Source organism: Excalfactoria chinensis, chromosome 9, assembly GCF_039878825.1.
Source record: "Excalfactoria chinensis isolate bCotChi1 chromosome 9, bCotChi1.hap2, whole genome shotgun sequence".
NCBI classification, from domain to species: Eukaryota; Metazoa; Chordata; class Aves; order Galliformes; family Phasianidae; genus Excalfactoria; species Excalfactoria chinensis.
The window spans coordinates 7,069,614-7,092,220 of NC_092833.1; the positions used below are offsets into that span (position 1 = coordinate 7,069,614).

At 38.0% G+C, this 22,607-nt stretch overlaps 1 protein-coding gene across 10 annotated transcripts in view; it reads left to right on the forward strand.

Moving 5' to 3' along the window:
• Positions 1–22,607, forward strand: part of U2SURP (U2 snRNP associated SURP domain containing) — a 49,538-nt gene that overhangs the window by 9,811 nt on the left and 17,120 nt on the right. The window contains exons 1-18 of one of the 10 annotated variants that reach the window (XM_072344107.1): positions 54–164; positions 5,945–5,992; positions 8,379–8,477; positions 8,878–8,992; positions 9,325–9,458; positions 10,662–10,703; positions 11,522–11,589; positions 12,881–12,975; positions 13,057–13,092; positions 13,184–13,266; positions 13,707–13,872; positions 14,661–14,872; positions 15,841–15,884; positions 19,126–19,230; positions 19,487–19,553; positions 19,651–19,814; positions 20,857–21,019; positions 21,541–21,620. In XM_072344107.1, the coding sequence (XP_072200208.1) occupies positions 120–164; positions 5,945–5,992; positions 8,379–8,477; positions 8,878–8,992; positions 9,325–9,458; positions 10,662–10,703; positions 11,522–11,589; positions 12,881–12,975; positions 13,057–13,092; positions 13,184–13,266; positions 13,707–13,872; positions 14,661–14,872; positions 15,841–15,884; positions 19,126–19,230; positions 19,487–19,553; positions 19,651–19,814; positions 20,857–21,019; positions 21,541–21,620 (1,766 nt within the window). In that variant the 5' untranslated portion in view covers positions 54–119. Of the gene's footprint in view, positions 1–48; positions 165–5,944; positions 5,993–8,378; positions 8,478–8,877; positions 8,993–9,324; positions 9,459–10,661; positions 10,704–11,521; positions 11,590–12,880; positions 12,976–13,056; positions 13,093–13,183; positions 13,267–13,706; positions 13,873–14,660; positions 14,873–15,840; positions 15,885–19,125; positions 19,231–19,486; positions 19,554–19,650; positions 19,815–20,856; positions 21,020–21,540; positions 21,621–22,607 lie in introns of those variants that run through there. The other 9 variants (XM_072344108.1, XM_072344114.1, XM_072344112.1 and 6 more) reach the window with 9 other exon arrangements.

Here is a 22,607-nt window from a genome sequence, read left to right on the forward strand (position 1 = left end):
CGCCCCATCGGTATCTCGGCGCTCGGCTGCGCGCCCTGAGCGGGCGGGGCCGTTCCGTTGCCATCCGGGGTTCGGCGCTCGCTTCATCGCTGCCGGGGCTGAGAGAAGGGAGAAGCAAGATGGCGGACAAGGCGTCCGGCGGCTCGCAGAAAGGCAGTGGGAAGGTGAGGCCGTTCCGCGGGGCGGCCCGAGGCCCGGCGGCTCGCTCCGCCGCCGGCGGGTACGGCCGCGGCCTGCCGGCGGGGCGGCGAGACCCGGGAGCGGCGGGGCGGCCGGGAGCGGGCAGCGCGGCCTGCCGCGTCCCCGCGTCCCCGCTCCGGCCCTGCTGCTGCGCGGCGGGACGGCGGGCCCGGCCGGGGGCAGGCGGGAAGCGGGCGGCGCGGGGCGGTCGGGGTCCGAACCCTCGCGGGGCTCCGCACGGCGCCGAGCCGCGGGCTTTGAACGGGCTTCTAACGGGCCGGCCGTCCCCGCTCGTCCGCCGCGGGAGGCGGGGGCGGGAGCGCGGGGCCCGGCGCTCTGCGGAGCTCCCCGCACCTTTCGCAGCGCTCTCGTTTGCTGTAGCGGCTGTGGGGGTGCGAGGGCCGGGAGCCCGAGCGGTGCTGCCTTGTCCACTGCGTGTCCTCACCGCGCTCCGCCAGCCCGGAGCGGGGCCTTCCTCGTGGTCCTTCCCGCCCGCGGCACGGAGCGGTCCGGGCTGCAGGCAGGCCGCGGGATGGGGCTGCTGCCTTCGGCGTGACGGATCGTGGAGAAGGGCGAAACTCCTCCTGAATGTTCTTCTGACTTGTATTTCTTTCTTCCCTCTGTGCTGTGTGTGTGCGGAGTAGTCAAGGGGGAATCTGCCGTTCGGCACAGTAATTTCTAGTGCTGTAGAGATAAATGTTCTGTTGCTCATTTTTGTTATTCAGATAAAGTAGGATTTCTTATTTTTTTTACTTTATTTATTCCTGCTTGGAAACCAGCTGGAATTTCATTACTGAGAGCATTTGTGTTAGAGGGAGAGTTTCATTTATGGTTCCTTTTCATGATCTGTTCCAAATATTGTCAGGAAGCATTTCTTGGATCTTGCCTTTGGCTTGGAAGTGTAAGCAGGATCTGGATAGAGAACTTCAGGAGCAGGAGAGGTTGCAACTTATGTGGAGAGGCTTTTAGGGGGTCGGGGGCTGTGGGATTTGAAGTATGATTAGGCATTGTGTTCTACTTTGCTGGTTACCACAACCGATGGCGTGGTGTACAAAGCAGCTCACCTACAGCTCCTTTCATTTTACAGTTAGGCTTTATTTATTATTGTTGCATCAGCGTGTTATATCTACACTGATACCCCTTTTCAATTTTATAATGATAATTAAAAACAAACACTTTCTGTCTTCAGTTCTGCAGTAATATGTGCAGGCAGTTCTTCATACTAAGTCATCCCATTGAAATCAGTGGCAGACTGCAATGTTGAACAAAGCCTGGAGTTCTGAGGAGGCCCTTTGCCTTGCCATCTCCCTGCAGTTGTACCTCAATTTCTGATGTTACACATTGTAGACCTTGTTTTATCGATATTATTGTATGTGGCAAAGAAAATAATGGTACGTGGTTCGATGAGGATGTTTTTATGACTATTTTGATTGCTTTCTTCAAGTAATTACTTATGAAACATGTTGATTTTCTTAAGTTCATTCACTTACCAAGCAAAATCAGAGTTTCAGATGCCGTTTCCTTTGGTGCACTGTGTTTGCAAGTGATAAGGTGATGTTTCATAGACTCCATAGGACGTGTTTCCCTGGCAATTTTGAGGTGTTCCCTTGCTGGCTTCCACCCTTCTGGGAAGGGCTGTGATGTATTTCCTCTGCTCTGTCTGGTGACCTGGCAACTGGTGGCTTCAAAACTTACAGTTCCTCCCATTCACAGCATGTGATGTTTGTTCTCTGGTGCTTGTGTCCCAGCACTGATTTGCAATATGGAGCTGTTTCTAGAGACTGCCATCAAGTTTATTTCAGTCTGGTATTGTTTATTTGATTCGCTGTTTGAAAACCACCCATTGAGATGGTTGGGGCTGGGAACATCCATTGCCTGTGTTGCTGTGGTGGTAGGTGCTTTTTATAACCTAAATAGATTTGAGAGTCTCTTATGTGAAGTGTGCTGTATGAGCATCATCTATTCACCTGTCATGTTAAGGTTAGGATAACAAGATATGCTTAAGGTTTCTAGAAATATAACTAGCAATGAAGGACAAAATGAAGGAAGAGGAAATGGAGTTTGGCAAAGACTACATTGGAGCTCCTTGTAGGATGTAAGTCTAAAATGGCAGATTCTGATTCTGTTCAGTAATGTCAATATAATGAAAGATTACCTGCTTGGATGACTCTGCCTGTTTCTTATTACGTCTTCTAAGAGCAGTAACTATTGCAGTCTGCTGTTCTTGCATATGATCTGGTACCACTTGGGTACCACATGGCAGAGGAAGTTATTATCCACTGGGATCAAGTTGTTCATTTCCCATTTTTCATTTAAAAAAAAACCCACAAAAACATTTTCAGAACATTACCTATTCTTAAATGCATTTCTTCTGTGTAATGTTATGTATAAAACATTGAAGAACCGAGATTCTTGTGACTGGACAGCATTCATTGATAAGCTGAAGTACATGAGGAGCAGCAATGAAAAGTCTGTAGCAGCGTGAGTTCCAGCTAGGTGCAGCATTCTGCAGGATGGTGTTACCTGTGGTCTTTAGCTTCTCCTGCATTGGTATTCAGCTTGTGAAGAGCAGGAGAGGCATGAATGCATTCCTGTATTGATGGACATGGAGCTGGAGGTTCCTTTCAGTTTTCTCACAAGCAATAGAAAATGGAATATTGGCTGCTCCTCTCTGTGCAAGGTTCAGAAAAACAAGGCTGTTTGAATACCAAGTGAAGCTAAACTGGAAAGTTTTAGAGCTAGCACCCATTATTTCCTTTTGCTAAACTATGTATTGGTCCTTAAGCTAATATATTGATCCCTGCTAAGCCAACCTTTATCAATTCTGAAGGAAGAGCATCCCTGGCAATTTTCTGTTTGCTTTTGTGTGTGAAAGTGACGCCTGGTTAAACAGTGAATAATCCTGTGTTCTGTTCTAGTGAATGTGAAAAGTAGATTAGCTATAAAATTTGATTAATGAGTGTTTGCATGCTTTTGTTTCCTGGGTTATTTGATAGAGAAGGGAAGAATAAAAGAGGAGAGTTGGTTTGGGAAACCTCCCTGCCCTTCTGGGATTTAACCTCTGAAGATGTGATTCTGTTGGCATTTCCTTGGTGGTAGTGCTGACACCAGCTGCTCCCAGGCTCAGCAACGCTTTCCTTCCCAAACACTGTCCTCTCTAGGTGGTTTGGTGTAATTTTTTGGCATGGAATGGGAGGGGGGCAGCCTGTAATGAATAGGAGGTTGGTTTGGCTGACCCTCCTCAGCCATCTGAGGTGATCAGCTGGACTGGGAGAAGTGATCTAGTTCTGTGTTAGTGATCAGTTGCTGGTGGGGGAGCAGAATGAAAGGAGGGTGTTGGAACAGAGCAGGGGTGAGACGTAACACCAGAGTTGTGTAGAAACACTTTACCCTTGGGATGTGAGTTTTGCATGAGCAGGACTTTGATTTATGTTCAAGCTTGCAGCCGTTATCGTTCTAAAGATAGCATCCAGCATCTGATGGCTGTGGGATCATATGCTGTGTTTCGTGGGCAGCTTTTGTTCTTTGATTTACAAAATGGCACCATTACTAGCCGATACGTTTATGTAGTACAGTGTATTTTAAACATCTGTGAAATAATGCGATCATACCAGTTTTACCCAGAGGTTGTTAAATCTGGGGAAAGTGTGAAGGGCTGGATCTGTGGGCTCTGAGCTTGCTGGTAGGAAAGATGAACAGTCATCTCTTTTGTGTTTTATTTGGAAGCTGCCGTGAAGCTGGAATAAAAAGTGTCAAAATCTGAGAGATGGGTCTCAGTGTTGACTTCCTGGTAGGAATTTTTGGCAGATTTCACTTATGTAGTCCTTTTAATATGTATATTTCTGCCATTTGAGGGTTGAGTGAAGTTGGGTAGATTCATGGTAGAGCTCTGAGCGACCTGACTCCAGAACTGCTCTTCCTCTGGAATGGCATTGAAGCAGCCTGCATTGCTACTTCAGTTATGATGGCAATAGTCTTTGAGAGACCCGTGCAGAGAAAGAAATGAGGCTGGTCCAACTAAGAATCTGCTCGTGTTATTGTGATGTTTTTGAAGAAGAAACAGTTTTGCATGGTGTTGGTGTAAAGACGGGTAGGACATGGACTGCTTGTCTCTGAGCATGTTAGCAGGGCTTGGTTATTCTGTTGGATCAACGCAGCTGATGTCGCTCCTGGAGAGAAACATTGCTCCTCACATTGAGGCAGTGCAGCTGGATGTGGAGTGCAGTGCTGCAAGAATCAAATCAGACTTATTTAGTTGCTGTTATTTAGAAACTGACAGATAGCAACATGTAATTCTGTTAGGAATTACTTCAGTTTTGCGCTTCTGTGCGAGTACAGTTGTTTGGATGGTCAAAGGCATGAGCTAAATTTATAGGCCTTAGAAATAAGAACACTGTCAGGAGGAGAACATTGTGGCTCTGTGTTTCCTGGAGCAAGCTAGAGCTGCTTCTGGAAGTTACTGAGGCGCTTGTTGGCAGAAACTCAGTCAGCACAGGAGTGGTGCTGTGGTGCAGGGCCATGGGGCTGGCTGGGAGCTGCTGTGCCTCTGTGTGGGTGTCTGTGGGTGCCCTGCTGGTCACCTGGCCTGCATTAGAGGCCTTCCAGAGCTGTCCCTCTGGGCTGCTGGAGAAATGGAGGTAATGCCTGGGGAATTGTGTGGGTCCTTCCTCAGGATGTCATCTGTTGCGTCTTAAACATCACAGTGTTGGGCCTGGGTACTGCCTGTTATGGTGTATGCTGCCTTGTGTGCACCTTGTGGTAGTAAACCAGCACCTGGCCTCATTGGATGCTATTGCTTTCTAAGACTCCTCTGTGATACAAAGAGAATTGAGAAATGTTGCTTTCATTCTTCTGATGCCATAAAACACCAACCAACCTCTCTCATGCTTTGTCATTCCTTGGCTTCTGGTCAGGAAGACTGAAGATGATCACGGTGTGCTAGTTCTGATAGAAACTAAATACCTGGCAACAAATGCTGATGTTTTGTAACTAATGAGTAGGATTTGGCTGAGGAAAGTCTTTTATTCTGACTTAAAATTTCAATTTACTTATGAGCTGTGCATCAAGCAGTTCTGTCTTAACAGTAAAAGTTACATTAGTGAGGCTTTCTGGAATTTGGGCAGTACGTAACTTCAGAACTTGCTCAGTTCTGTTTGTTGGAGTTTGTATCGCTTAAATGAACTTCAGATCGGGTTTAAAAACTCCCAACTCCGCCTCCACACACATTTTATAGACATGTTCCATAGCCTAGAACTGATTTTAATAATAATAATGAAAAAAAAGAGTTTAAATACAGAACAGCAACAAAAAGAAAGATGTCTCGTACGGTGTATATAGTAGTACAGAACATTTAGTATGCACGAGACGTAGTTTAAAACTTGTTAAGAATCATCCAGCTTGAGTGCTGTCTCTCTGGGCCTTGGCAACTTGTTTTTAGATCAGACAGAATGCTGCATAATTGTCTGAAAAGACAGGGAAGTGTTTCCAAAAGGTTGTAAAGCTGTAGTCAGTGAATTCTTGTTCATGGTTGTAACGCTGCGTTGAAGTTGACAGCTACACATACGTGACTACTACGTGTTTTTTCAACTTGAGTTACCATTTAGTTTAGGGTAATAGAGTTAATAGATGAATATTCACAAAGTGGATGTAATGTTCTTGAGATGGCTTGCATTTATGTGCGCCATACTGAGAGCAGGTTTGGAAGTGTTTTTATGGTAATAAGACGTGTATTCAAGCATAATGTAATCTTTATTCCTCTCTCCAGGTCAGAGCTCCTGATGCGGTACATAACGCTGGGTCTGCTGATACACATGTAAGGCCAAAATGTTTTTTTAAATAAAAGTTTTCTTTCCAAAGAAAACTGCTCATTGCAGACAAACTGTTGCACGATCTGTAGGTCTTTGTAAATGAGATGTTGATGTTCGTATTAAATAAAAAATGTTTGTTGCAAGTTTTTAACACCTGGAAGTGTAGGAAGGTACTGAAGGATGTTGCGTTGTGAGGGATGCACGCAGTTTTCACTGCTTCTTCGTGTTTAAATATGTTTCTCTTGTACTCAAGTGTAGTTCAGAATGCTAGCTGGTCAATTAAAAGTCAGTGTATGGTAAAGTTGACTTTTTTATTGTATGCAGTTGGTTTCTCAGAAAAATGAGGGAAGAGGTGGCACTATTTCAACCCTCTGTTTTTCTTTTTAGTAGAAAATGCTTAAGAGGCATATAGTTATCTGGTCTTTGTTTCAATGTTGTTTTGTTTCTGTGCCCAAGATACCTTCTCCTGGTCCTGTGGTTGGCACATCTCAGGAAGGCCTGCTTGTTCCTGACCCAAAATGAAATATGCAGCAAGAGCCAAATAGCATAAATGCCAGACAATCTATTCTCTGATTCAGATATCCTATATATATGCATAAATATATATATATGTGGCATATGAAGAAGTCAAGTTAACTTGCTTGTATGAAAGTGTTACTGAAGTTATGACAGCAGAAACTTCTAATGGAGAAATAGGTTATTTTTCATGCCTTTCTTTGCTTGATGCAATTTAGAAAAACATTCCTAAAACCCTTTTGAAAATGTTTTTACTGTCTTGTGAAAATGGGATTTCAGTCCTTCATGCCATCTTATGTAGTGTTATCTTCAATGGGAATCTACTTTCATGCAGTGATTTGATTACTTAACTTGGTGTTTTTGCTTTGCTTCCATCAGTTGCTTTAATCCTTTCATTGTATCATTTCCATTCAGTAAAGGGATGTCTTCAAGTTTTATGCAGTTCTGCTGTTAGTAATTTTGTGAAGCTGCACATGGGTAGTGTTATAACTGCCTCCTGGAATGTGAATTGCAGGAGTAAATGAGTTCAGTCCTTCAGTCCTATCATTTGATATTGCTCCTGCCACTTGGAGCACTGTTGTTTTTGTTTTGTTTTTTTTTTTCCTGAGGCCATTTATAGAAAGAGGAGATCTTGGTGCCAGATCTCTTGTCCTACAGCTGCTTCCATGATGTGACTGGAACACAAAGGCTAGGTGGCTGATCTGTGTGTATCTGCTCAGTGCTGTGAGAGATGACTTGTGGATGGCAGGATAGGCCTTGAGTAGGAGTGCAGTGTTTGTATTTGTCGGCATTGCTGTGCCGTAGCAGCGTGCCGAGGTTCTGCGTTGCTTTTATTTCAACTGAAATAAAAGTTGTCATTCAGGCAACAGGAAAATGTGATTTTATTAACTTAGAAGATGTGTAGATGGATGAAAACCTGCTGATAAACAAGTTGCAATGGCTCATGTTGACAAACATAGTGTCATAAAGCAGATGACTCCACAGACAACGCTGCATTAATTTGTAACGGGTCATTTTCCATTTAATTAGGAACTAGGAAATGTTTTTAGATGAAATAAAAACCTTTTTGGTCGAATGCTTGGTACAAATCTAAGAAACTTTTGAGTTGCTAAAGGATTATAAACTGAAAGTATCTCTAACAGTTGTTCAATTTTTTGTTCTTGTAATTAGGTAAAGAGATTTTGCATAGCAAGCTGATATTAGAAATGAATGTTTCTACACAGGAAATTATTCCGAGAGGAGACTTTGTTGTTGGCATCTGATTTTTTTTATAATAGAGAAGTTGCACACCTTATTTGTCTTGAGCTTTTATTATATTCAACTGTTTTTGTTCTTTTTTTAAACATCCAATCACTGTCATTTATGTCAAAGCATGAAAAAAATCTTCTCAAGTCGAAGGTTAATGGATTGATTACCTTCTACTCTTCGGGGATAATTTCTTGTTCTTATATTGGTTCTTCATTTCTAGTGTTAAACTAGAAATTTCCAGAACATTATTTTCTTTTCGTCTCCCTTCCTTCCCATTCCTTATGTCTTCTGAGCATGATCTTCATCCCGTTCTCCTTGCTTTCAGAGTGCTTTATGGCAAATACCCATCAACTTGTTTGAGATGTCTTTGAACGATGTAGTAAGAGTTTCCTAATGAAGACAATGACCATTCATTTTTATGAAACACAGATTTAACTTGTTTTATTGTAGTAGACAGTATCAAGTTCAGAGAGAAGTACAGGAAGCCTTTTGTTTTGTTTTCCAAACATATAAGCCGGTTGCCACCTGTAATTCACTTAGAAACTTTCTGGTCTTGGCCAAATTGAAGAGCAGCATTACTTTAATTGTTTTGCTAACATTTTCTTATTTTTCATACTACTTTTGCAGCCTTTAATGGAAAGTAAACTTAAAGCATTCAGCATTGGCAAAATGAGTGCTGCCAAAAGGACTTTGAGCAAGAAGGAACAAGAAGAATTAAAAAAGAAGGTAATGATATACAACAAAATTCTATTGTGTATGTGAGTTTGGATTTAGTTTGTTAGATTATAAATAGCTTCATCAAAAACTTTATTTTGATTTACAAAATTGTAGCTTTCTTGGAATGAAATTGAACATGTAAAATAGAATTCTATTTGTTCGTGCTGTCTGTGGTGTTTAGAGGATTGCTTCTCTGCTTATCTAGGTGAGAAAGCAAGTTTTTTGGCCTCCTGAAATGCTGAATTACAGCAATCCATTGGTTATTGTGCTTCTCAAAATGAAAACAGAGATCACCTTAGGTTATTTTTGGTTTTCTGTTTGACCTCTAACCTTAGATTTCAGTAGTTAGAATAGCTATCTAGCACAGGTTGTTCTGTGATGATAGTAATGATTAACATTTGCTTTGTAGGAGGATGAGAAGGCTGCTGCAGAAATTTATGAAGAATTCCTTGCTGCCTTTGAGGGAAGTGATGGCAATAAAGTGAAAACATTTGTAAGAGGAGGAATTGTTAATGCATCTAAAGGTATAACTGATCTTTTGGGTGGTAGTGGTAGATTGTTCATCTTAAAGCCAATCTTCACTTTTACTCTGAATTGCATTTTAAAACTTATACAATGCATTATAAACATTATAAACAGCCATGGAGATCTGATGCTAAAATTTACTTTTTGCTTTAACTCACAAAGTAGACACATGATTTGTCCTTTAAATTTCAAGAAAATTTTCTTTGAAAATAACTGATGTTTGCTCTTCTGATTAAAAGTTGATTTTACACTACCAAAAAAAGTGTTCATCCTGATGAACTTTATTGTGCAGCGTTAATATAGTTTGTTTTTCATTTGCTTTTGGTTTCAGAGGAACATGAAACAGATGAAAAACGGGGTAAAATCTATAAACCTTCATCACGATTTTCAGATCAAAAAAACCAACCAAGTCAACCATCTAATGAGAAGCCACCATCCCTCTTAATGATTGAAACCAAAAAGCCTGTAAGTTTCTTATATGAATGCTCTTTGTTCTAGGTATTATTTTGAAGTGCTTAGGAAAAATCTGTATGGTCCTGCAGAGTAGTGTTTCCATTTATCGCACAGTAAAAGAAGGCAGAAATATGTTTGATTTGATTAATTCATTAGAAAATAATAAGAAGATAAAATGCAGATATCTGGTAGAGCTGTATCCAGTGCCATGTACTTGGTACTACACTTTGCCTCCAGTGTTGTATGTCTTCACTGTATTCCAGCTAGTTACGAATACAGATTTGGTGATTGTCTTAAAGTAACGATCTCCAGTCTGGAGGATCTGTGAAGTTCTAGAAGCAAATCTTCTTGTTACCATTCTCTTGTTAGTCTTTTGTAGCTTTAAATAAATAAATAAATAAAACCCAAAAACGAACAAACAAACAAAAAACCACCCCAAAAACAAGAAATGAAACCCATGGAAACCAACCAAACAAGACAGCGCCTTTGCATTGATGCAAATTCTTCTTGGGTCATTTTTCTAAGAACAGTTTTGGGTGGTAATATTAGAGCAGTTCCCTCCAGCTCTTAAAGTTCTACTAAATGAATATGTTTTAGAGCTTGAGAGTTTCTGAAACTGAACAGCGTGGCTTTTATTTATTTTGACCGTTGCATGGTTGGATGCACTTTCTGATTCTTAAACTCAGATTTTTGTTATAAAAATTACTGGAATTTTTATGAACAGCCTTAGTTCTCAAGTCAGGTGATAGTTATGTATGACTATTGTATATGTGCAATGTGTATTCAGTGTCTTGGAAGTCTTTAAAAGTGCTTACTACAATTCTTAAACTTAGCTTAAAACAATGTGATACTGCCTATGAGGATGGGAAATGAGATAGAAAGTGGTAATTGTGAATAATCCCATCCCAAATTTCCTCCAGCTTTTTAAGCAAGCGTCTAGCCTTGAATAGTGGGGTGATGCTGTATGGCAGATCTGATTTTCATCATATGTAAAGCTCTACTGTACCAGCAATGAATTATGTTTGTTATTTTTTTTTATTTTTATTTTTTTTACCACTCGGAGCTCTGTTGTCATATGCAAGTATTTGTACTGTAAGAATATTGCTGCTTTTCAAATTTGTCATAAATATCAGATAATGCAATCAGTTTACTCACTTGCCCTGTCCAATGGTGATTGAAGATAATGAGGTAAAAATGATTTTATTTATTTGGCAGACACTCCCCAAAAACAAACAAAAACAAACAACTTTGCCTGGGGTGAGTAGGAAGTCCAGTTTTTCCAAAGCTGTAGTGTGTAACACAAATATTTTGTATGTCTGCCTATTGGAAACGTTTTCATTTAAATTTGGTTATTTAAAAGCGATGTTGTAGAAGGATTCATGTAAGTTAGTTAAGGTGCATATAGTGCACTTAAAAAAAACAAAAATCCATTTTCTTTGTCATTCAGTTGTTTCTCGGAGGTTCTTTTATTTACAGTAACTCTTCAGACTTGTATTTGTATCTGAAAGGAAATAAGGGATGGAAATTCCTTTCATGTAGAATGTTTGCCTGTGGATAAAATATCTGAATATACATATATACACATGTAAGTTATTACTGTATATTTGTGTGTATATATGTGTGTGTATTCGCAGAAAAGAAGTGCACACATGTATCAATTTAATTGGATTTAATTGGAGCGTGAAGGTTTGCTAGGGCAGTTAGCAGTTTTGTCACAAGTTTTAAAGTGGACCAAACTGACAAAACACACCACAGGTATTTTAAATTTGTGTGTTGTAGAGAAAGTGTTGGGTCCCGTATGCTGTACTGTAGTAATCAGAAGTAGTAAAGTGTAGTTCAAGCTATCCTTAATTTTACATTTGATAGCTGTGTTTGGTAGCAGTCATTCTTAATGTTTTCAAGTCTGTTTTCTTTTATTTTTCTCCTGTAGTTTACTTGGTTTGAAAGCTGAGGGTAAAAATGCATGGAAATTATCTAAATTTCTGTTACATAAATACCATTTCCATTTATTTTTATTTATTTTTTTTGTGTCATTGTACCTGCTCAAGTGTTGGCTGATATTTCTTTAATTTTAGCCTTTGAAGAAAGGAGAGAAGGAAAAGAAAAAGAGCAATCTGGAACTTTTTAAAGAAGAATTAAAGCAGTAAGTTTCCTTGATTGTTACTGTAAGTAAGACACAGAGCACATCTACTTTGTTTCTATAGGCAGTATTTTGAATCTTTCTTGCTAAGCTCTTCCCCAAAGTCTCTCTCCCAGCCCCTTCTGTTAGCATTGGCAATCATACTTTTGAATGGAGCCTGAAGTTTTGCTGGTAGATGCTTGGTACAGGTCCACGTGATTTGGGTGGATAATCCTGTCTAATTAGTATTCTGGTGTCCTCGATGCTCTTGCCTTTCATTGTGCTGATTGGTACTAAGAAGAGTTTACCACCACTGCTGAGAAGTATTTCTATTTTGGAATCGGAGACTTTAAAAATGATCGGTGAACAAGCACTGAAGTATGCTGGTCAACATGAGTGGATTTCTTTCCATGCCAGAAGTGTTTGTCTGACCTTTGAGGTTTTGTACTGCCTTCCTAACCAGAAGAATATCCAGAGCAGTTAAAGATTAAAAGCAAAAAAGAGAAATAAACAAAAAACCCCAAAACTTGCAACAAAAACAAACTATATATATCAGAGATCAGAATAAATGTATTACTGTTATGTTTCTGGAGCTACTTGAAGATGATTTTTGGTTTAGTTAATGTGAATTTCACAGTTTGAAGAGTTAAGAGTTAATCACGACTCCCCCCCCACTCCCTTCCTCTTGGGGGAAGGGGCAAGAAGGAAGAGGAAGAAGCCTAACTGAGATAGGATAAACTAATTCATTAAAAGGAATGTGAGGTAATATGGGATAACTAAGAATAATAACTAAAATGAACCAAAAATTGGAAGGCAGAGAGATACCAAATAGAAGTTACTTGTGTGAGGGCTTTCATCAGAGGTCTAAACAGAGAGAGGGTCTTGTGTGTACTGTGAATCTTCAAATGTCACCCTGCAAGGTTATGTGAATAATAGCTGCAAAAAGTAGAAGAAAGATGCTGAGAGCTGTGTGCATCTGGAAAAGTTAATGGATCTCTGTCCAATATGCAATTCTGGTCACTCTGTCAGAGCACAGATTTAATTTCTACTCTTGCAAACTGCTTCTCAAACTTTTTTGTTTTTTTGAGGTAAAAAAACCCTGACAGTATGAATGAGGAATGCAGCTGGAATTATCCTGGTGGTTCCATCCCACCTGATTCAACAAAAATGAAAGCATACTGGCAATTTCACATTTTTTTTTTAACAAGTCCATTGTTCAATAAGCATTAAAGATTCTCCTATTTCAAAAAATGATTCTTTAAAGTAGACACATTAAAACGTTAAAGTTGTTGCTTACTTTCAACTTGTTTTGTAGGATACAAGAAGAACGTGATGAAAGACATAAAACAAAAGGTAGATTGAGCCGTTTTGAGCCCCCCCAGTCGGATTCAGATGGTCAGCGTCGTTCAAGTGAGTCAATGTTGCCGTTACGTTTGTTCAGTCTACAAAACATTTCTTGACTAAATATGTATTTTTTATTTATTTATTCAGTGGATGCGCCTTCAAGAAGAAACAGATCATCTGGTGGTAATATAGATTCTTTTCTTATTCAATGTAATGTCACTTAAATGCATAGTAAGGGTTGTGACTTTTGTTATTGTCTTCTCCATTGCTGTAGTGCTGGATGATTATGCACCAGGGTCACATGATGTTGGGGATCCAAGCACAACAAATTTGTACCTGGGAAACATTAATCCTCAAGTAAGTTTGGAGCTATCCTGCGAAGTGCAGTATTGGCGTGTTTGGGTCCAGCTGAAATTCAGACAGTAGCTTTTTTCAGTAGCATATTTTAAAACGTATTACGTACAGTTAGCAACTGTAGAGGCAGTATTCGTTTGAAAATGGATGTGCTGAATGTGATGCTGAAATAGTTAAGGTTAAAAATATCACTTACTAGATGTAAAAATGCTGAACAGTAATTATTTTTTCTGTGGATGTTCCTTTTGAGAGGAGTTATCTCAGAAATTTGATCGTGCTTAATTTAGAATTCAGCCTGCCTATTATTGTTTTATAGCAGATTTAATTGATGAGGAATTAAGTGTTCTCCATGAAATCAAAATCTCCACATTTGTATAGTATTATGAACAAATATCTTAGAACTACTGCTGTGGGAGGCTGATTTTTACTTCTATTTCATTTAGATGAATGAAGAGATGCTATGTCAAGAATTTGGGCGCTTTGGACCACTAGCAAGTGTTAAAATTATGTGGCCAAGAACTGATGAAGAAAGAGCAAGAGAAAGAAACTGTGGCTTTGTTGCATTTATGAACAGGAGAGATGCTGAAAGAGCTTTAAAGAATTTAAATGGTAAACATATTTTTTCAGTTAGGGGTCATAATTATCTGCAGTACATTTTGTGAATAAATGTGACTAGCATGCAGGAAATAATTCTTAGTAGCTGATGATAATTAGGTCCTTTTTCTTTTCTAATTTCTAGTACTATAGAGGTAACTTAGTATACCACATGTATGGGCTATTTTGTCTATCTTCAGTCGGGGCGGGGGGTGAAGTATAAAAGTATCTTAAGTGTTAAGGACAGCTGTGTCTTCATAGGTCAGGAAGAGCCAAAAATCCCAAATCTACATCTTGGAGAAAATTAATAGAAAATGAAAGGATGTTGTTCTCTAGCTTATGCAAACTGGTACTCTTCCACAACCACTACTCAGTAAATAACAGTATGTAGGAGTTGTGGTGGCTTATTAAATTTGTTTTTGAATAACATCATTTTAAATTTGTTCCTATGAGAAGAAAAAGAGAAACGTTTTGAACAATCACAGTGCAACAATGATGTAACTTAAAAATCACTCTATTCATTCTGAGGTGTTGAATATCAAGTTTTTTCAATTTTTTTTGCACAGCAATTCAAGTAATTGTATACTGTAGTCTCCTGAACATGTATGTAAGGGAGGATTAATAAAATGTTTTCTGTAGTGGGCTTTCATTTGTGTATGATACAGCCTGTAAATAGGATAAGTTAATCAACAACTTCAGCAGAAAATAAACCATGGCAGGGAAGCCTAAATATTGCATTTACACAGGAGAATTTGGTCCAGTGCAGAATCAGTTCATAACAACTGTGTTTTTATCTTTTGCAGGCAAGATGATTATGTCCTTTGAAATGAAGCTAGGCTGGGGCAAAGCTGTGCCTATACCACCACACCCAATATACATTCCACCTTCAATGATGGAGCATACCCTCCCGCCTCCTCCATCAGGTCTGCCTTTTAATGCCCAGCCTAGAGAGAGGTTGAAGAATCCCAATGCTCCAATGTTACCCCCACCAAAAAACAAGGAAGATTTTGAGAAGGTAACTTATAGAACCCTGGGCCATATCTCGTTGTTTAACACTACATCTATGAGAGTATTTCACTGGCTTCATAGATTTGTATTGTTCAGGCTGACTTTGGCAGCCCTCTGTACAAACTCATTGGCTCCCTGCTGTAGCCCAAGGGAACCTTACTAATTCCTGAAGTGATGTTTCCTGTCTGCATTAGGATGCAGTGTATTGGGTCTTGACTTAATTTTAGCACTTCTTTAAATCTAGCTATCATTTTCCCCCTCCCAGCTCCCTGGATATTTTTCTCCTTCAACCCCCCCTTTTCCCTCCCCCCCCACCCTTTTGTTGGCTGCCAAATTGCAGTATCTAAATTATTTTCTTTAGACAAACTACTACGTTTTAATTTGAGTAGTGTTATTTTTACACTAGAGGAATTGATATATTGTGTGTAGAAGGTAATTTATCTGGACATTGAGTAAGTATTTAATGCTACTTATGGAGTCAGCTTTCAAACTCTTTTTCTGGGATATTAGCTGATAAAAATGAGGGGTAAGTATCTTGTAATCACAAACCTACTTGATTTACATTTGTAAGAATTTGTTGATTCTTTGAATGACACTTAAATGTCAGGGTTGTTTTTTCTAAGACTTGGAAATAAAGTAATACCAACCTGATCCAAGTCAAATAGTTTAGAATCATTTCATAAACGTAAGAACTCTTCTCTTAATTATTATATTCAGTGTAGTAGCTATTCAGTGCATCAGTGTACATTCTGACAGGAATGTTCTGATACTTTGCAATTAGTGAACCTTTATGGTTCACTGTCACAACCATTTGCGTTTTGTGTAATTGCTTATCTATAACTTCACAGCAGTGATTGCCTGCAAAACTTGTGATAGATGTGTAGTATTTTCATTGCATATGTATATTTTTGCTTGTTACTTGTTAACAATACTCACATATTCTATGTTTATTATCTGATGTGACTTCATATACAGACTCTGTCGCAAGCCATAGTCAAAGTGGTTATCCCAACAGAAAGGTACATGTTTTTCTTTATTATTACTGATCTAAATATAGAAAATTTCCCCTTCGAATTTTAAAGAAAAATTGTGATGTTGAGGAAAAGGTAACGGCTTGACTGAGCAATGGTTCTTTCATAACGCGTGAAAGAGATGAATGTGTTTTACAATCTTATTATCCTATCTCAGTAACTTTTTTTAGTGAGGCTAGATTGAAGTAATTATCTTTTGCATTGTATTTGAGCAATTTCAGTTAGAAATAGTTGGAGGATAATTTTGTGAGTGAGAACTAGGGAGAAATAGGTTATTTTAGCAATTCTTTGTAAGTCCAAAAATAAACCTCTAAGTACTTGATGGCCAGGATGCAGCTGTCTTCAATGTGGTGCTGTCATTTTTTTCCTTTTTTTTTTTCTTTTTTTTTTTCTTTTTTTTTTCAGCTGTACAATGTACTAATTCAGTTAGTCGTAGGTTTTAATTTCTACTGTTTTTAAAATGTATGGCAGTCAATATTTACGGTTAGTTTCGTAGTGCAAGTGTATTTTTGCATTTTGTTCTCCATCAGTGCCTCTACGTTCACTCCAGTCTAGGTATACTCTTGCTCAGTTAAGCTAAAACCTTTTCCCAAACATAGGAACACAACACTGTTTTAAAAGTAAATAAGCACGAAAGATTACCAAATTCTCTTTGACATTGGCCTTGGTGAGCAACACCAGCTGAACTGTCTGCGGCAGCGGGGGACCAGGAAAACATCATGGGATGGATTGGGAAAGTATACAGTTTTTGACCAGACATTGGTACGATCGGCTCCAATAAATGTGGTTTTATTATAACTGAAAAACTTTTTTTTTGTTGGCCAACTTAAGCTAAATGACATCTTAAATGCACTTAAAACTATCATCTTTTTTTGTACAACACTGTTTTAATTGTCACCAAGTCCCCTTTTTTTTTTGCGTGTGTGGGGGGAGGAAAGATCTGTAAAGCTAGTTACAGTAGTTAATTAACATGTGTCATTAAATGCTCAAGTGCATTTTGACTAGAAAATTTTCCATTAAGCTTTAGGACAGTACAGTTTTTGTTGGGTAGAGGCATGAATAATTAGTGACCAGGAGGAATCTTAATTTGAAAAGCATACTAAAGGATAAGTACTCGTATAACTGTTCAGTTCTTCATAGTATTAGCTTTCTGATAGAAGTATGCTTCCATTTTATTTATTGTGGTGTTCTGAAAGCTCGTTGGTAAGAAAAGCTCATGTTAATTGAATTGCATTTGAAAATACATTACATTCATTTTCCTGAATGATGATAATGATAGATATTACAAAGACTATTACATGGTGTATTGCATTATGTACAAATTCTGACAGACTTTAGTGGGATACTGCACTCAATTATTCTCCTTGGCAGGTTTTCAATACCAATTCTTAACATCTGTTATGTCTTGATAGTTACTAAAAGGCAAACATTACATGTATACAGTCATGTTTGTTTGTTTCTGAGAAATGCCCTGTATGCCAGAATACACGTTACACTTGCTGTTCAGCGGTGGGATGCACTGGGTCTATTCATACACTGTAGGACTTTCTGCAGCAGATGTACTTGCCCAACCATAAGCTGCTCTTAAGCAATTTTATTGTGCTTGATGAACGAACAGTTAGATGAAATCCAGTTCTGCAAGAAGCCTGAATTGATCATATTGAACTCACCTTACAATAAACAAATGCTGTGATAGCTCAGAGACGTAAAAGAGCATTGTAATTTTTTTTCTATTTGTGTTTTCAAATACAATTCATATAACAAGAATAGTTTTGCTATTTAGACTTTCAGAATGCTGCTTTGAATAAAATGGCTGAAGAACTGCTGATACTGTCCTCCTTAGAGTGTTTAGGATGTCATAAAAAGTGAAACTATAGGACAGTTGAGCTGTACATATCAGTTTGTTTTTTTGTGTGTGTGATATGAGAAGAAAAGAGAGATTAATGTTGGCTGGCATAAAACGTTTGCCAAGTTTGCAGATAGATGGGCAGGTTTTTTATTGCCATATTTTAATTTTTTTTTAATCTAGTATGTTGTATCTGTGACAAATTTTTGATTACACATGATGGAAAATAATCACCTAAATACCAAGATCTGATAGAAAGTTATTCAGCTTTTCAATGCAGCTATTTTGAATTCTGATAATGAAAATTTACTATAGGGAGCTTTAGTTTAAAAGGCCTGTGTCAGTTTGTTTCATTTGAGAAAATTTGTTTAAAAATGTAAAAATCTGTATTTTTTTTGTTTGCATCGCATTCAGAAGGCACGTGCTGTGAAGTTTTTGATATGTGGATAATCTTTATTTGAAAAACTAGAAACTGGTTTCTAGGGGAAAAAAATCCACAGAACAAAAAGGTTGGAAACTGTAAGAACTTTAATCTATAAAGCTTATATATCGATATATATATATGTATATATATGTAAGCCTTTAACACGTTTATAAATGAATTTACATTTTCAAATGCGGCTTCAAAAACATGCAGTTAATTCAAATATGCTTCTTGCTCATCTCAGGAAGTAGTGCTGAATAAAATGAATACAGATTTTTATGTTTTTCTTTAGTTGTGATTTGATTCTCTTGAGTGTGGTAGGAAGGAAACACTGAGTACTATGACATGGAATGATGAACAATTTTGTTCAGCATCTCATCCTTGAGTCTTGACCAAAAGGAGGTTACCCAAATTGAATGGTACCACTGCTCTGTTTGGCATCAAGAAGGCTATTTGCTTTTCGATTTATTCTTGAATAGTTTGAGAGCTGAATGCAGTTTCTATTGAATATTCAAAACCATTTGCATTTAGTTTTGAACACAGTATTCAGCCATTTGCTTGTTTGTAGAACTGCAGTTAACACTTGGATCTTAGTACTAGATACATTAGGCGAGGGCTAAAATTTTAAGAGTTTATTGCACTTAGGTGCTCAGTTGCCCGTTTTATGCATAAGGACTATTGAGCTTCTCCTATGCAGGAGATGGTTGTAGACTAAGCTGTGGAAATTCAGCAATGAGGTTTCCTTTTAAGTTGTTACTTGAGAGCTCTTAGGCATGTTTTTATTTTGGAGTGCCCGTGTCTGTGATGCAAGGCTATTATTCGTTCCATGTTACCTTCTGTACAGTCCATAACAATCCAGCAAAATAATCTCCTGCACAGTTATAGTATCTTAGATGGAGCGTAGCTTTATATAGTGTTAGGTCTGAATCAATTTTTCTTTAACTGTGTTGTTGTTGTAGGAATTTGCTCGCACTGATACATCGAATGATAGAGTTTGTGGTACGGGAAGGGCCTATGTTTGAAGCCATGATCATGAACCGAGAAATCAACAACCCAATGTTCAGGTGCTTATTACATTGCTTTGATTTCAAACTGTTTAAACTACTTTTGCCATAGCCAGTCCACTTCTGAACTGCTAATAGGAGTTGGTTTTGCTATGAATTCCTCAGCTTGTGCTGAGGCTGCAGTAGCTCCAACAGTAATTGTGCAGTGAAGTGTGATTGTGAGCAGGTTTGGGGTATATTTGTGATGGCTTCCTTCAAATTATCTTCAGATAATTGACTTCCAGTGTGTTTTGTGTGTCTGTCTTCTCTGGTTTAGGTTTCTGTTTGAAAACCAGACTCCAGCCCATGTGTATTATAGATGGAAGCTTTATTCAATTCTTCAGGTAAGTAAAGTTTTAAGTGTTAGTTTGTAACATGAAGAATTATGAAGTAAAAGTAAACAGACAGAACAAAGCTAAATTAAAAGCTTGTTCTTTGCAGGGAGATGCTCCAACCAAGTGGAGGACAGAAGATTTCCGTATGTTCAAAAATGGATCGTTTTGGAGGCCACCACCACTAAATCCTTACTTACATGGGATGTCAGAAGAGCAAGAAACAGAGGCATTCGTGGAGGAACCAAACAAGAAGGGTGCACTTAAGGAGGAGTATGAACTCTCATTCATTATTTTTTATATTAGTGCCTTTTGGATGATTCTTAGTGCTAAATACATTCTGGGTTTTGTTAGGTTTGTCTTCACTGAACCATGAGTTCTTTAAGCGGGGTGGATGTTAAGCCTTTGTATGAAGGGGATGGGGAGTATGAGAAGAGGTTTTTTTTTTTGTTGTTTTCTGTTCCTATCTCTTAATGAAGTTATAGAACACTGATTTCAGCATTGTAGGAACTGAACAAACTAAACAGTCGTTATAATCTTAATTTTATTGATGTTATTCTGAAATTAAAATAGAGCTGTTACTGATTAGCAGAAAGGGAGCACTGTCAGAGTTCTTTGCAGTGAATTTTATGTGTGATGGGAATGGCTGTAATACTGGAAATACTTAGATGATTTCTTAAATTTTGCTGTTATTGATCCAAGTGTATTCATAGCCTGTGGATTTTTATTCTCATTTTGTCCTTTTTGTCATAATTATGATACAATTTGTGGTTCAGAAGTCTTAGGTATTATTACACATTAACAAATATGTATTACATATTATGTAACTCCCTTTCCCTTTTGGAAAGGTTAAAAAGATGTTCTTTTAAAAGTGATTTCTTCATATTGTATTGATTTCTTCCAGGAAGATCTGGAAGAATTGCTTTCTACTGTTTTTTTCTATCTGATGATTCTAATTCCATGTTATAAATAACTTACGCGTCTTCCATTCACTCATTTTTCATTCAGGCTTAAGCAATGTTCAAATTGATTATTATGTGTTGGGATATATTAATATTCTGCATCAGCTGTTTTGTCAGCTATTTTTTCTTCATTTCTATTCATAGTTTATACTTGAACAGTGAATTTTTCAAGTATTATTCCTTTATGTGATGAACATGGGCTTATTGTTCCATGTTATGAGTCACTGAAAAATGAACTGATGACTATTTCAAATTTCCTTAGTCCTGAAGTCAGTAGAATCAAAAACATTAAATAGAAATTGCCATAATACTGCTGATTTTATATTGAAAGTGTTGTAATCCTTCTATTTCAGACAGAGAGACAAGCTGGAGGAAATTTTGCGTGGGCTAACGCCTCGAAAGAATGATATTGGCGATGCGATGGTTTTCTGTCTAAATAACGCAGAAGCTGCTGAAGAAATTGTAGACTGCATTACAGAATCGCTGTCCATTCTGAAAACTCCTCTTCCCAAGAAGGTGTGGAGGTTTTGTAGAATCATACTTCTGGTTTTTGGGGAAGAGCTCAGTTAACAGTGTGTGCGTGTAATTTAAAAGCACTATTTTCTAAGTTTTAGGTAGTGTTAAGACTTCATATTTAGACCAGACCTTGAGTTTAAGTATGGTTTGTTGTCTTTTGGTAATACACTATTTTCCTTGCTGAAATTGCTAATGAATAATGTTCTACCTTGCTCTGAAATTGAAAACTGCAGAGCAATCCATTCCAAAGTAAGAAATAGTAGCTGGAATGCTGCAATCTGTCTTTTGTAATATAGTTCAGTAATATACTCATTGTTACAATGTGGCTAGCAGCCTGTGGCATAATAGGGGGCTAATTGCATCTTAGTATGTATGTTAACAGCATATTTGCATTATATTTAGTGAGTTCTAATTTCATACTTCTAGATGGTTTAGACCATTTTGTCATATCTGGGAAATGCGTATATTTTCAGGGTAATTAAGCTCTAATGTTATCTTAATTTGAGCATTCTTTTCTGTAGATCGCAAGATTATATCTGGTGTCAGATGTGTTGTACAACTCTTCAGCTAAAGTTGCCAATGCTTCCTACTATAGAAAATTGTAAGTACAATATTTTAGATGATTGCTGATTAAGGAGTGTCCTTAAGTTCAGTTTTGTGCAACTCTGGATAAATGTGGTAGTAGAGAAATTCATAAGCGTCTCTGAAGATACCATTGCAACACTGGTAGTTCTCACATCTCTTTACCTAAAACCTCGTAAAGTGCAGCACGTTAATGCTTAGGATACTTTGTAAAACAAACAAAAAAAACCCAAAAGACCATAATCCTTGTATGTGTTCTGTGCAAGCAGTGGCTTGCTTCGAACCTTGTAGAAATAGGGATAACTCATGTGCCTCTTTTTCTGTAAAGAGGCTATACATAATATTCCAGGTATATTACCAGGTATGGTATAGCAAAGCATCTTTACAAAGGAATGAGTTTTTGAAATAGAGTTTATAATTGATTAGGTTTTATTTATTTATTTCTTCCCAGTTTTTCACCAAGTTTTGAGACCTTACAAGGGGTTTATTTATTTGTTTCTAAAGTGCTGAGCAGAATTTACCAAAAATGTAGAAGGGAAAGAGCCTTTGCTCAATACAGATAAATGGTTGTGTTTATTGGCTGGAGTATCATTAATGTTATTGTAGTGTGATGGGGAATATTCAACATGTTGTGAAAGTGTATTGATTGCAAATCATGTTTCTTGTCTTTGTTTTGCTAGTTTATTTTTTGCATGTTAAGGGAAACTCAAAGAGAAGCAAAGCAGCTGTTACTCATTGCTTTCATTGAGGGCCTTTCATTGGTAGAACAGAAACAACTAACTTTTAAAAAATGTTTTTTGAGAATTCTTTGATTCTGTGTAGGATTGTAAAACACCTTTTATCCTCCTTCAGTTTTTCAGGCTATAGAAAAAGGTTGCAGCAGATGTCAAGATCTCCCTTTGTAGTTCTGTTATTGTCAAAGCTGATTTAATATGTAGTAACTATATTTACCTTGTAATTCAGTTTAAACCAAATATAGGGATTGGAATCTTATGCTTTTGAATCC